Source organism: Mauremys mutica, chromosome 4 (assembly GCF_020497125.1).
Source record: "Mauremys mutica isolate MM-2020 ecotype Southern chromosome 4, ASM2049712v1, whole genome shotgun sequence".
In the NCBI taxonomy this organism is placed as follows: domain Eukaryota; kingdom Metazoa; phylum Chordata; order Testudines; family Geoemydidae; genus Mauremys; species Mauremys mutica.
Genome location: NC_059075.1, coordinates 62,320,018 through 62,333,097, shown reverse-complemented (window position 1 = coordinate 62,333,097; position 13,080 = coordinate 62,320,018). Strand labels below are relative to the sequence as shown.

The 13,080-nt window shown below is 45.6% G+C and overlaps 1 protein-coding gene across 2 annotated transcripts in view; it reads right to left on the bottom strand.

The window, feature by feature from the left end:
* Positions 1–13,080, bottom strand: part of MAPKBP1 (mitogen-activated protein kinase binding protein 1) — a 128,956-nt gene that overhangs the window by 78,419 nt on the left and 37,457 nt on the right. For both annotated transcript variants that reach the window (XM_045015411.1, XM_045015413.1), the window contains one exon: positions 7,723–7,814. In XM_045015411.1, the coding sequence (XP_044871346.1) occupies positions 7,723–7,814 (92 nt within the window). The remainder of the gene's footprint in view (positions 1–7,722; positions 7,815–13,080) is intronic.

The window sequence follows — 13,080 nt, the reverse complement described above, 5'->3', positions numbered from 1 at the left end:
GTGGGAAGCAGAATTTGCATGGCCATGACCCAGGAGGGTTGTCCAAGTTCAGGAGGTTTGCACAGAGTAATCCATGCCAAGTAAGAAGGAGAGAGATTTTGCCCAGCTCACTCCTTGCACAGCCCAGACTGGCATGTGAGTTTATCTAGCGAGAAAATCCTGCACCATCGGAGTCCAATGTGCCTGGAGCAGCAGTGACAAAATGAAATTTGACCCAGGAAGGCACATGGCATTCCATTGCTAACTATGGGACACCAGCTCCCACCTCCAAGGAGTAATTGTCATGCAATATAATTCTAAGGTGAAAAAGCTGAAACAAAAGAAGCTTTGCTCCTATTCAAACAGTTTTTGCCAAAAAGCAGCAGCAGAAAAGTCTTAATATTTTCCTCTTATCTTAAATCTTTAATCACATGATACCCTCATTTATTCCTTCCCATCTGTGAACACAGAATCAGGGAAATGTAGGTCTAGAATGGACCTTGAGACCCTCTGCACAGAGGCAGGACCAAGTAAACCTAGACCATCCCTGTGAGGTGTTTGTCTAATCTGTTCTGAAAAACCTCCAATGATGGGATTCCACAACCTCCCACGGTAACCTGTTCCCGAGCTTAACTATCCTTATAGTTAGAAAGTGTTTCTTAACATCCAATTTAAATCTTCCTTGCTGCAGATTAAGCCCATTGTTTCTTGTCCTACTTTCAGTGGACATGGAGAATAGCTGATCACCATCCTCTTTGTGATAGCCCTTAACATATTTGAAGACTTATCAGATCCCCCACTCAGTCTTCTTTTCTCGAGACTAAATATGCCCACATTTTTTTTTAACCTCTCCTAGGTCAGGTTTTCTAAAGCTTGGAACATTTCTATTGTTCTTCCCTGGACTTTCTCCAGTTTGCCCACATCTTTTTCCTGAAGTGTGGTACTCAAAACCGGACATAGTACTTCAGCTGAGGCCTCACCAATGCCGACCAGAGCAGGACAATTAACTCCCATGTCAAACATAAAACACTTCTGTTAATTGCAATTGCACCACATTGCTGCTCATATTCAATTGGTGATCCACTATAATCCCTGGATCCTTTTCACCAACTGACTGCCTACCCAGTTATTCTCCAATTTGTAGTTGTGCATTTGATTTTTCCTTCTTAAGTGTAGTATTTTGTGTGTGTCTTTATTGAATTTCATTTTGTTGATTTCAGACCAATTCTGCAATTTATCAAGATCATTTTGAATTCGAATCCTGTCCTCCAAAGTGATTGCAACTCCTCTCAGCTTGGTGTCATCCACAAATTTTATAAGCATACTCTCCACTCCATTATCCAAGTCGTTAAGGAAAATATTGACTAGTGTTGGACTCCGCACAGACCTATGCAGGACCCAACTAGACAAGTCCTCCCAGTTCGACAAGAAACCATTGATAACTACTCTGAGCATCGTTTTTCAACCAGTTGTGCACCCACCTCATAGTAATTTCATCTAGACCACATAACCCTAGTTTGCTTATGAGATTGTCATGTGGGACTGTGTCAAAAGCCTTACTAAAAATAATGTATCATGTCTACTGCTTCCCCACTATCCCTAGGCCAGTAACTCTGTCAAAGAAGGAAATTGGATTGGTCTGGCATGATTTGTTCTTGACAAATCCATATTAGCTATTCCTTATAAATCTATTGTCCTCTAGGAGCTTACAAACTGATTGACTAATAATTTGTTCCAGTATCTTCCAGAAATTTAAGTTAGTCTTCCCCTTTCCTGCTCAAGTGAACCATCTCTCTCCCCAGCAGGCCTCCTTCCTGAAATAGCATCCCATGATAGAGGAAACCAAAGCTTTCCTGTCAATGCCATCTGTGCAGCCATGCATTCATCTCCAGGATGTGTCCGTCGCTGCTTGTGCCCCTTCCCCTCAGTTGAGAGGTTGGACGAGACCACCACCTACACCTCTGATGCCTTCAGCCTCCTTCCCAGAGCCCTGCAGTCACTACCGATATGCTCAGGGTCATACCTGGCAGTGTCATTAATGCCCATGTGGATGAGACACATGGGGTAGTGGACAAAGGGACAAATGAGCCTCGACGATATTTCTGAAATGCCTTGGATGTGGGTTCCAGTCAGGTAACACACCTCCCAGGACATCAGGTTAGGTCAGCAGATGAATGTCTCCATCCTCCTCAGAGGGAGCCCTGACCACCACCACCATCACCCTATGTCTCCTTCTTTTGGGTGTGCTGGCTGTGAGTCTCCCAGCCTTGCAGGCAGGTGCCTCCTCTTCCTCAGCCATTGGGGTCTGCTCCGCACCTCTTGTTGCTAGTACAACATACTGGTTCTTGACCTTGATGGACAGGGGACCTGGGAGGGCATGTGAATCATTGTCTAGTGACCACCTCAGGCAGCAACCAGTCTCCTGCCCACAGAGCAGCCAGTTCTCCTTTCTCCTGGTGCTGCCATAGTCTGTTAGCATCCTCCATCCCGGACATCTTCATGTGCATCTTGTCAATGAAGTCCTCACACTCCCAGATGCTACGCCAAAGAGCCACCTCCTCCTGCAGCTCTCTTACCTGCTTCCTGAGGGATTCCACCTATGGCACCTCCCACACCAGGTGGCTACACCTACCTGGCTTTCTTCAGCAGAGACATGCAGGCCACATTCCAAGCAAGTCAAGACCAGGTAGAAGCCTCCAGGGGCAGGATCCCTGTTTGGCCAGGGTCCCACCGGTGCAGGCAGAGGAAGAACAAGCAGTGCTGTTGGCAACGTTTCATTTCCCTCCCACTACACGTTCATCCTTGCAGAGTATCTATAAGCTAAAACCCTATCTCCCTACTTTTCTCTGCTGGCAAACTCCATTAGTCTCCCTGCTGCTCCCGCCACTGGGCGCCGAGGAACCTGGGTAATTCAGCATCTGCACAGCTTCCAAATGAGGTTTCTGGATCATTTGTTTATTGAATTTAGTCCATGTGCATCTCGCAAACCAAGGGTCTATGTCCACATTAGTTAAGACAGATTCTGTGAAAGCTCCCAGGGTAATTCATTCAATACACCTTGATAGTAATTCACTGTTCCAGTCCTGCATCTTTTCTTGAACAGAAGCTGCCAAGCATACAGAGCTACCCTGTTTGTTGTTGGTGGTGTTTTTTTTTTTTTTTTTTTTTTTACTCTTTTGGGTCAGGAGGATGGTAGATGTGAGAACATGTCCAAGTTGAGACCCACTAACTCATTACACTTGTTACTCAATACAGCTTTGAATTCAGCTTCCCCAAAGAGACAGTGTAACGTGTTAACCCATGTGCCACTCACCTCTGTCACAGCAGCAGCCAGTTAGTAACAGGAGCTAATAGGAAAGATTAGATCATAGCAGTGCTTCTTACTTACCAGGAGACAGCGTTTAAAAGCCACCGCGATTTGAACAGCACAGCACTTTACTAACCTCTGCCACAAGCTACCCTGGGCAAAACACAAGCCTACCAGAGTGCTGTGCACGCTCCCTGGCAGCGTGGCTGCTCCCTGGAGCAGGTAACTGAGTTGTCTCAATGGAGCAGAGGTTCATGACTGACTGAGCCAAGAAGAGGGGTCAAAAGTGGATTTTAAAAAAGGAGCAGTAAAGCAAGTCACTCAGTCACGCTGCCCTACAAGTGTTTGAAAACAAACACCAACAAGCTGACTCAAGTCATCGGAGCATCTGGCTTGGAATTCAAATGGACAGATATATTTTCCCCCTTTCAAAACATTTTTTTTTACACTAGCAATCAGTAATCTCAGAGGATTTTCTTAGCTTTGTTTCCCTTCTTGTTTCCAGGAGACAGAACCACAGCAAGCTACTGCGAAAAGAGAAGCCAGAATGAAAAAGGGCAGAGGAAACTGACAAACCAAAAGGGGGACCAAAAAACGGTCTTGCCTGCCAAAAAAAAAAAAAAAATCCAACAAGTTTTCCCCTTTAAGCTGACAGTGCCACTCGCCGCACAACAAACCACGCACACATTGGTCAAGTTAAACTAGTCCGGGCTTATTTCAGTCACACTCTTGTCAGCACAAGAACAGGAAGACAAGGGCGGCAGATGAGAGACCTTCCAAGAAACAAGATAAGTGCATCCTCCATCTTATATTCATGCCTCTCCAAGCCAGACCATTACCAAAGGGCTGTCCTAGAATATCTGCCACCTTCAGTGCATTTAGCCCCTACACACAGGCGGCCTCTGGAATGGAGTGAAAACATCCCACCTAACAAGAGCCAAACCAGAAAGAAATCAAACATCAGCACTAGGGGCTAGAAGGCTCAGTGGTGAGTTAAGAAGGCTCAGTGGTGAGTTAAGGAGGTGAGTTAAGGAGGGTCTGGGACGGGTTAAGGCAAAAGGCCAAGGATTCAGATTCCACAGTGAGAAGGACCCGCAGGCAGGCAAAGGAAGGGGAGCAAATGGCAGGGCAGAACACAACTGACCGATGCAGCAGACCTGGTGGGGCGGGTTGGGCTTCCTCTTCCAGGAGGAAGGTCAAGGATTCAGCAGCCCGTTCTGGTCAGAATTGGAATAAGTGTGGTGCTTCCATTGTGTTCCCTAGTGAAAGCACAAAGCTGCTACAGAATTGGTCCCTTCGGGTAGGCCACACTGGAAGAGCAGGGGATTTGCATCTCAGGCCTGGGATACATCAGCACATTTGTACAGTGTTGAGTACACCACTGGAATATCTGGAGTGCAGGTGAGTGCATACTGGAGGTGCAAACCAGCTGCCTTATGTATGGCTCTAGCTAGTGAACTCAATGTCAATTTGAAAAGCAACAACATGTGGCAAATTCAAAACAAACAAAAATAAGATCAAGATAGTGATGCCAGGCTCTCTGCAAATCGCCCAGAAGGGAGAAATCCACTGGGAATGAGAATGGAAAGTAGTAACAAAACAAACTAAACTCGCAGTCCAATTAGGTCTGCAGACTAGCCCTCGTGTGTGTTTTGAACCCGGAACAAGCACTAGGGCAAACTAAGCACAAAAGATTGTCTTGACAGCCCCAAATCACATCAGCATCACAAAACAGCCAAGCCATGGCATACAAACAGTGATGCAAATAAACCATTCACGTTGCTAAACACACAGCTGGCATAGGCCAGGCGTTTCTTGCTAAGCACCTATGTTGTTACCATAGTAAGAACAAGGAGTCCCATGCAAAGGTCTAAAGAACTGAATAACCTTTTAATTACCCAGAATAATCCCCACGTGTCCTTACATGTCTGATAGCACTGAGTAGGCTGATTCTTGGCATGCATGAGCTTCTCACAGGAGAGCACTAGTAACAAAATCAGTTTATTTTAAGCTGGAGAAGAGCCAAAAAACCTAAGCTTGCTCTGTTTCTCTCTCTCTCTCTCTCTCTCTCTCTCTCTCATCTTCCCCTCTTCAAATGCCAATGTATCCAGTGTTAGAAAACATTAGGGGGAGATAATATATATTGGAATCGATTTGCCTGGGTTCTGTGGGTTTAAAGGTGAAGGACACAGATCTGTACTTGGATGTAGATCGCAAACTGCAGTCAGTTTAAACAAAAGCATTTTTTTAAATGAAGTAAAGAGACATCACAAGAATTGAACAGGTTCCAGAGCAACCCCAGGACTTCTGCATCACAAGATGGCCTTCACACCATGAGAAAGCAGACAATTTATGTTTACTCATCTGCGTTTGCCCTCAGGCCTGCCTCTCACGCCCAAGCGAAGCTCCTATGAAAGCTCTTTTGCCTTATTATTTATATAGCAGCATACATTTACAAGGCGTTTTACAACAGATAATAAGCGGTAAACACAGAATGGAATCCCAGTCCCCAAGGGCTCCCAGCCTTAAAGGGCATGAATGACAGTACGGCACAGAACAAATGGTGCAGTAGTGATCATCACAACCAGGAGGAGGCTTCAGTGGAACAGATGGATCTTATCTAGCAGAGACCGGGTCCCCAGCACACCTAGCTCTTGAAGGGCCCATACAATATATTTATAGTAGGAGTTCAGATTTTTATGTATCATACAAATTACACTTCTACTCACCCATACCCAAAACTTAAAAATGCACTTGCCAATGACACACAGGAAACTCTTGTGAGAAGCCAAGAATAGGACAGAGCAAAATTTTGGGTCAGATACATTGCCTCCGTGTATTACTTTAAGCAACAGTGACAGAGAGAGGACTCTTAAATTTCATTGACTTGCATCTTGCATGCTCCTACATGCCACCTACAACTGCTGTCCCAAGTTCCTCCTTCCAGCTCCACTCTGGGTCCCCTCATCTGACTTAGACCCTCTTCTCTCCACACAAATTGCTCTCACCAAAGTCTCCAATTGCAACTTTCTGGCTAAATCTCAGGCCTCATCTTCTTTGGTACTTCTGTTACATTTGACAATGTTCATCATGTCCTCCTTGAAATGTTTTCCTCACTTGGCTTTCATGACTCCATCCACAGCAGGTTCTTTTTCTATTTCTGAGGCACAAGTTTCTAGATACTGCTATCTCAGCAAGCCAAACAGGCAGTTGCCTACCAAAGAAGGCTAGTTGGGCATGTCATCTACATCTTCACACAAAACACAACTAATCTGCAGCTAATGTAGAACTCTGGCAAATGGAGGTTAGAGGTATTAGAAATGTGTGGGATGGTTATCAAAATATGGGCTAAAATTTCAACGGAGACAGGGATTTGGTAACTAGAGCTTTGTCTTGATGGGTCACCTTTACAGCAGAGTAACCACTCCAATTAGAAAATACTAAGTATTCTATGTTCCCAGATCATAACATTCAGGGAAATCCTCTGCTGATTGTGTCTGCCATTGGTCTACTCCAGAGTACAGCCATTATAAAATAGATAAGATCGATATAACTAATGCTAGGAGTCAGAACGTAACCATCCCGATCCCTCAGTCTCAGTAACAATAACCATATTCCATTTAAATTTACTGACCCTCTTGTGGCCAATAAGACAAGATAAAAGCTGCTTTATTGGGTAAATATTCATAAACATAAAAGGCCAACCCAGTGCTCCGGGGGCAGTGTGCTTCCCAGGGGATCTGAGCTCAGTTTCTCAGGAGATATGATGATGTGAAGGCAGAATACACAATCCCTAGGTGCAGAGGAAGAAAATGTCTAATTATTCTTGAGCAACCTACTGTGACCAACCTTCAGAGCAGCATTTGTAGGCTCCTGAGAGACCTAACCTCCTTTTCAGGGTAATATTGTGGGGGTGGGGGGCGGTTAGGGAAAAAGGATGGGGGAGTGTATTCCAGAGGATGCCTGGACTGAAACTACCAGTGTAGTCAGACTGGATTTCTCTCTCCATGTCTGGGTGAAGAGCACAATGCCAGACATCACACAATACATGCAAGAGGGTTATTCTGTGCTACAGTTACCATCTCTTAGAGAGCATCACTATTAGGAACACAGAGTTGAACATCCATTGAGTTATGTGCACGTTCAGAACACCAGAGAATCTAATTAAAAACGCAAGGCATTCAACACTTAGCTGAAAGCACAAGGAGGAAGAGCTGAAAAGAATCTAATTAAAAGATGATAGCGAAAATGCAGTCCCTCTAACAAGCTATTAAACCAATGCTGTTGAGAGGAGTCATCCTCACATGTTAGGAGGCTACTTAGTGAAAATTAACAGCCTCCCCACCAAAGACCGTATCTGATATATCAATGTAAAGATACAGTATTTATCAGCTCAGGTTAAGCTAAGGCCTTTCATGAGGTGTGCAGTGACTCACCCTGCTGGATATGCGACAAGGCCGGTCCTGGGGTCGCAGGCTAATCCTCTGCCTCCCGACACAGTTATTCCTAACACTTTCTCCAAGGTCACCTAGTGCAAAAGGAAAACAGAAAGAGTCATGAGCGGCACTCACAGATGGGTCCATACATGGGTGCCAATGGATTACCTCATACTGGCATTCAGAAACATGGTTCCCAGAGGGCAATGAAGAGAACATCAAAAGTCGCTGAGGCAACATCCAGTGGAAGAGTACTGCCACTTTCAGGGATCCCAAGGAGACCCGTAGCTAGCATAAATGGATTTTCAAATGCAAATATCCCACTCTATAAGTTGTTGCTTGAAATATCTGCTTTTTCCAGACAAGGAGATTGGGTTTGGAAAGGAAAGAAACAGCCGCTTGAAGGCTTTAAAAACCCACTAAGCCTTTGTCCTTTTGCAGAACCTCCTCTTTGAGGTTCTGAAGCATTCAGAGAGCTTTCCCTTACCGCCCCCTTCCCACCCGCCCCCTCCTCTAATCATCTGTACTGCGAATTCCCACTGGTACTAAAACAAAAGCTGGGAAAAGTCTCCAACCCAGGTGGTGCAGGCTCGAGAAGTTCCTGAGTAGACATTCAAACTCTGGGATTCACTTCACTGAGGTTCTGCTTTCACCTGAGGCACAAGGCGACTTGCCCAAGGTCATAAGGGGATCATGCGGAACAGAACCCAAGATCCAACTAGCTCTCACTCCTGTGTTCTAACCGTTAGAAAAGTATTTCTCAACTTTCTCAGGGTGGCAACCCCTTATTTGAAATCAGAAATTCATATGACCCTCCCTTACATTTCTTACTCTTTTATAGAAGATGTATCCATGATGATAATAATGATATTATATAAAATAGAACTTCTTTGACTTCAACTACTTCATTTGACATCACAAACTATGAAGGTTTTGACCACTCCAGAGTCAACCTGGACATTTGATTTTCTTTGCTATAGAATTGTAATAAAGTTTTCAATACCTCGCAACCTCCCACCCTCTCAACTGCCTTTGGTAACCCCCCTCCCTTGGGAGTCATGACCCTTCAGTTGAGAAACATGGCATATTATATCTTAAAACTGGTTTCCTTTTTAGAAATCTTTTCAAAAGTGAATTTCATGCTTGTGAGGACAAAGTGACACAATGCTGAAGGCTGGGCCATCTCAGTCAAGGGCCAGAGAGGACTCTAGAAAACGCTTCAGCTAAACTTAAGCCTGTGGTCCTCCCTGGTATTCTCCTGACGGAGGCACAAAATTGTTCTCTTTCATTTACAGTTCATGCAGTATGGTTTTATTTATTGCATGTTATATGCATGTGTTTTCCCCCGCACCGCCATCCCTGCCAATTCTTGATTTTGTTGGGTCATGTTGTCTTCTGGTTTTGAGTAACATAGTTTGAGTTATATTTTGTTAAATATCCAGAAGACTTCAGGCATGGGTGCCACGTAAGAAGTTATTATTGCAACGATTACTATGATCATCGGTAGCTTCCCAGGAGATCGATGTCTTGTGTTCATCCAGACAACAGGGTGCACAATAGACAGGTAGGGCAAGTTTTCCAGTGCCAATGTGCCCCAACACAGAACTCAAGGAATTACCTATATGGTGGAGATGTATGGCCTCTTTATCCTTGAGTTCTCTGCTCAGGTTGCGAGAGAGAGTGCCAATAGTAATGGTGGGTTTTGATATATAGCTACACCTTCCACAAGGAACTGGACTGAGACCCCATCACCTCATTTCACACAAGCCACCAAAAGGCAGCAGTTCAATAACTCATGGCTTTCCCTGTATTCAAGCTGGTGACCTAGAGATGGAAGATTTCATATCCCATACATATCCCAATCCCTACAGCCATTCTATCTTCATTCTTGCAAAATGAGTCTCTTTGGAAATGTGGCTTTTACAAAACTGTAACTCAATATGGTTATTAAATAAGAGCAGACTATTAAAAATGCATCTATAAATCCACTAGCAAAGCAAGAAAATAGCTTAGCTCCAATTCCATTTTCCTTTGGGGAAAAAAAAAAGGGTACTTGTGCTTTGTTCAGGTGTGTTACAGTGGCTTCAAAACACAACAAAATATTTTTTAAAAATTCTGTTTGGAAAGTAATTACACACACACACACACACACACACACACACACAGCACTGAAGCCCAGATCCCCAGCTCTCTGCCCCTCCAACTAACAGGGGTTGAGATCCCTAAGTAGAGCATTCTCAGCCCCAGAGATGGTGAATGGAAAGCAATTTACATCTCTCTCAAGTGATCCCATCTGGCCAACACTCCAGCCTTGTTTCATTATGAAAATTACCCATTGCTGATAATGGACATCAACTGTGCAATATAGCTTAGCGTCAGGTGCAGCCCAGGCTGCTTTTAACCACGGTTTCCAAAAAGGCAGCATACACACTATTTGTCCGAGGCCATGCTTGCACTTCAGCAGTACCTGCTGCAGGACACATTGTCAGCAATGAGTAATTTTCCCAATGTAGACAAGGTTTCTGAGCAGTATGTCGATAGGCTCTTCAAGGAACTACACTCAGCTTCACAGGCTGGGGAGCATGGAGTTGGAAGACTCTTGGCACTCCCAGCTTTTACGGAAAAAATGAACCAGAGTGTGTGTTACTTAACAGATCTGTTCGGCCACCCTTAGTTCTCACTCTCCTCCCCCGCCCTCTCACAACCCTCACTCCCACACAGTCCTGTAGCACCACACTGCACTTCCTCGGGTCTTCCTCTCCCACGTGGAGTGTTGCAGACACCCCAGGCAGCTGTGTAACATAAGGCAGGCTTGAAAATGCTTGCAGGCAACAAATGCCCCCTTTGTCCTGCAGCTTGTAGCAGGATTCAGACCCAAAGGGGACATCCAGTCCACATGTGCCCACAAAATTATTTTCCTGCTGGAAAGCATCTTCTCCCCTCTAGCTGATCACACACCCAACTCTGTTCCTTCCTTTATAAAGGCAGAACTGTTGCTGAGGGGGAGATAGTTGGTCTTTTTACCGTTGTATTTAGACCTAGTGGTACAAGAGGAGCATCCCATGAAGCATGAGCCCAATTTTCAAAGCTCCACAATTAACTCTGATTTTTAAAAACTGACTCCTCTCACTTCGCCTCTCACCTCAGATCCAAACCTTTGCAAGTAGGAAGCCTGCTGCCATGACTATGACTTGCAAGGCAAGAATTCACGAACTCATTTAACAAGCAGAATCTTATAGATTCTACTCAGCCATAACCTTTCCTTGTTCAGCTTCACTTATTGCAACATTCCACTATCCCTTAGACAAAAAGAAGCCTGTAATCACCTGTCTCCAAGTCCCAATCAGACTGAATAGAGTGGAAGCGAGGTGAACCTAAGATGGAAGAGTGGGGGTTGGGGGAGGCGCAGAGTTTGCATTCAGTGTTTGAAACTTGGGGTGTAGTTTTTCCATGGGTCCTTGGGTCCTGTGGGTGCTCCTTTTTTGCACCCACACTTCTCATTTAGATGCATCAGTCCCCTGTTGGTACCTGCATATCAGATAGTGGACACCTAACTGACACGTGCAGATAATTACAAGACTGAATTGCAAAGTTGTGCCTGCAATAATCTGTGCCCTCAAACTACAGGCCCAGAGGGGAGGCTGAACTTTTGAAGTCTGGCCCTTTGCAGTCATTACATCATACTGTGGAGTTCTATTAATACCAGGCATTTCCATCCAAGGATCGCAAAGTGCTTTAAAAGTGTTATTGAATTTAGCCACATGCAACACTCTTATGGAGTTCAGGTTAGATTGCACCCATGTTCCAGAGACCGAGAGGTTTCCTTAAGTCCATTTTTTTCAAGTGTGGGTGCCTAAAACTAGGCACCTAAATCTACACTTAGGTACCTAAAACAGTGGCTAGATTGTCGGATGTACTGAGCACCTCTCACTTCATTGGGGAGTTGCAGGTGCTCAGTACATCAGAAATTGGCCCACTTTTTCAGGTGCCAAAATTTCAGGCACGCAAGTTTGAAAAAGTTTGCCTCAGTGTCTTGCCCCAGGGTCACACAGCAGGCCTGTGGCAGAACCCAGATCTCCCATCTGCCACTCCTGTGCTTCAGGCCACACATTCATCCTTCGCCTCTGCTGAATCTTCAGGCCCTATGGTTGGTTAGCTCACACAGTTATTCTAGCCGGCAAAGTAGTGATGTAAGGAGGCCAGCACTGCGGCCATCTCAGTGCTAATATGGCACTGTTGCTGGAACCCTATTCAACACGAGCAAGACGTCCAGGAGAGGAAGCTCCCGTTGCTGTGCTGCCATAGCTAGCACTCTCAGGGCACTGCAGAGAGCAGCCAGAGTTTTCCCAGTTCTCCTGACCAGGGAGGAGCAGCCAAACACTGCAATAAGACACCCAGGTATGTGACCAAGTGGTCTCCAGGCCCCCCTGCTCAATTACTGACAAACCTCTCAGAAAGACTGGTCTAACGGCCCCCAGTCAGCTGCCTCAAACAGGAAGAACAATCACAAACAAGAAGTGCGACTGACAGCTCCCAGTGAGGGATTTTACCACCGGCTCAGGCTCTGTGCTAGTTTGGGGAAGCTGAGGCCAGGTCTACACTACTGCAGGGATCGAGGCTCTGAGATCGATCCATCGGCGGTCGATTTAGCCTGCCAAATCGACAGCAGATCACTCTCCAGTCGACCCCTGCACTCTACCCCCGACAAGAAAAGTAAGGTAAGTCAACAGGAGAGTTTCTCCCGTCGACCCCCCGTGGTAACTCGACCTAAGGTATGTCAACTCCAGCTACATTATTCACATAGCTGGAGTCGCGTAGTGTAGGTCGACTTACCACCGGCAGTTGTTGCTGCATGAGAGGGCTAGAACAAAATTTTAAGTCCTAAGGATACCCCCAGCCACCCCACTCTCCCATACGCTGTGTTGTGCCAGCCTGGAAGAGCTTGGCATGCTCCCTTTGGGCTTGTATACACAGCAACATCTATGGCCAGAGGTGGTAGAGGCACAAAGTGTGCTGTTGCTTCTTAGGGTACGTCTTCACTACCCGCCGTATCGGCGGGTAGCAATCGATTTCTCGGTGATCGATATATCGCGTCTCATCTAGACGCGATATATCGATCCCCGAACGCACTCTTGTCGACTCCGTAACTCCACCAACCCGAACGGCGGTAGCGGAGTCGACATGGGGAGCCGCGGACATCGATCCCACGCCGTGAGGACGGTAGGTAAATCGATAAGATACTTCGACTTCAGCTACGTTATTCACGTAGCTGAAGTTGCGTATCTTATATCGATTTTCCCCCGTAGTGTAGACCTGCCCTTTGATGGCATCAGTCAGTGTTACAGAACCAATGCTACA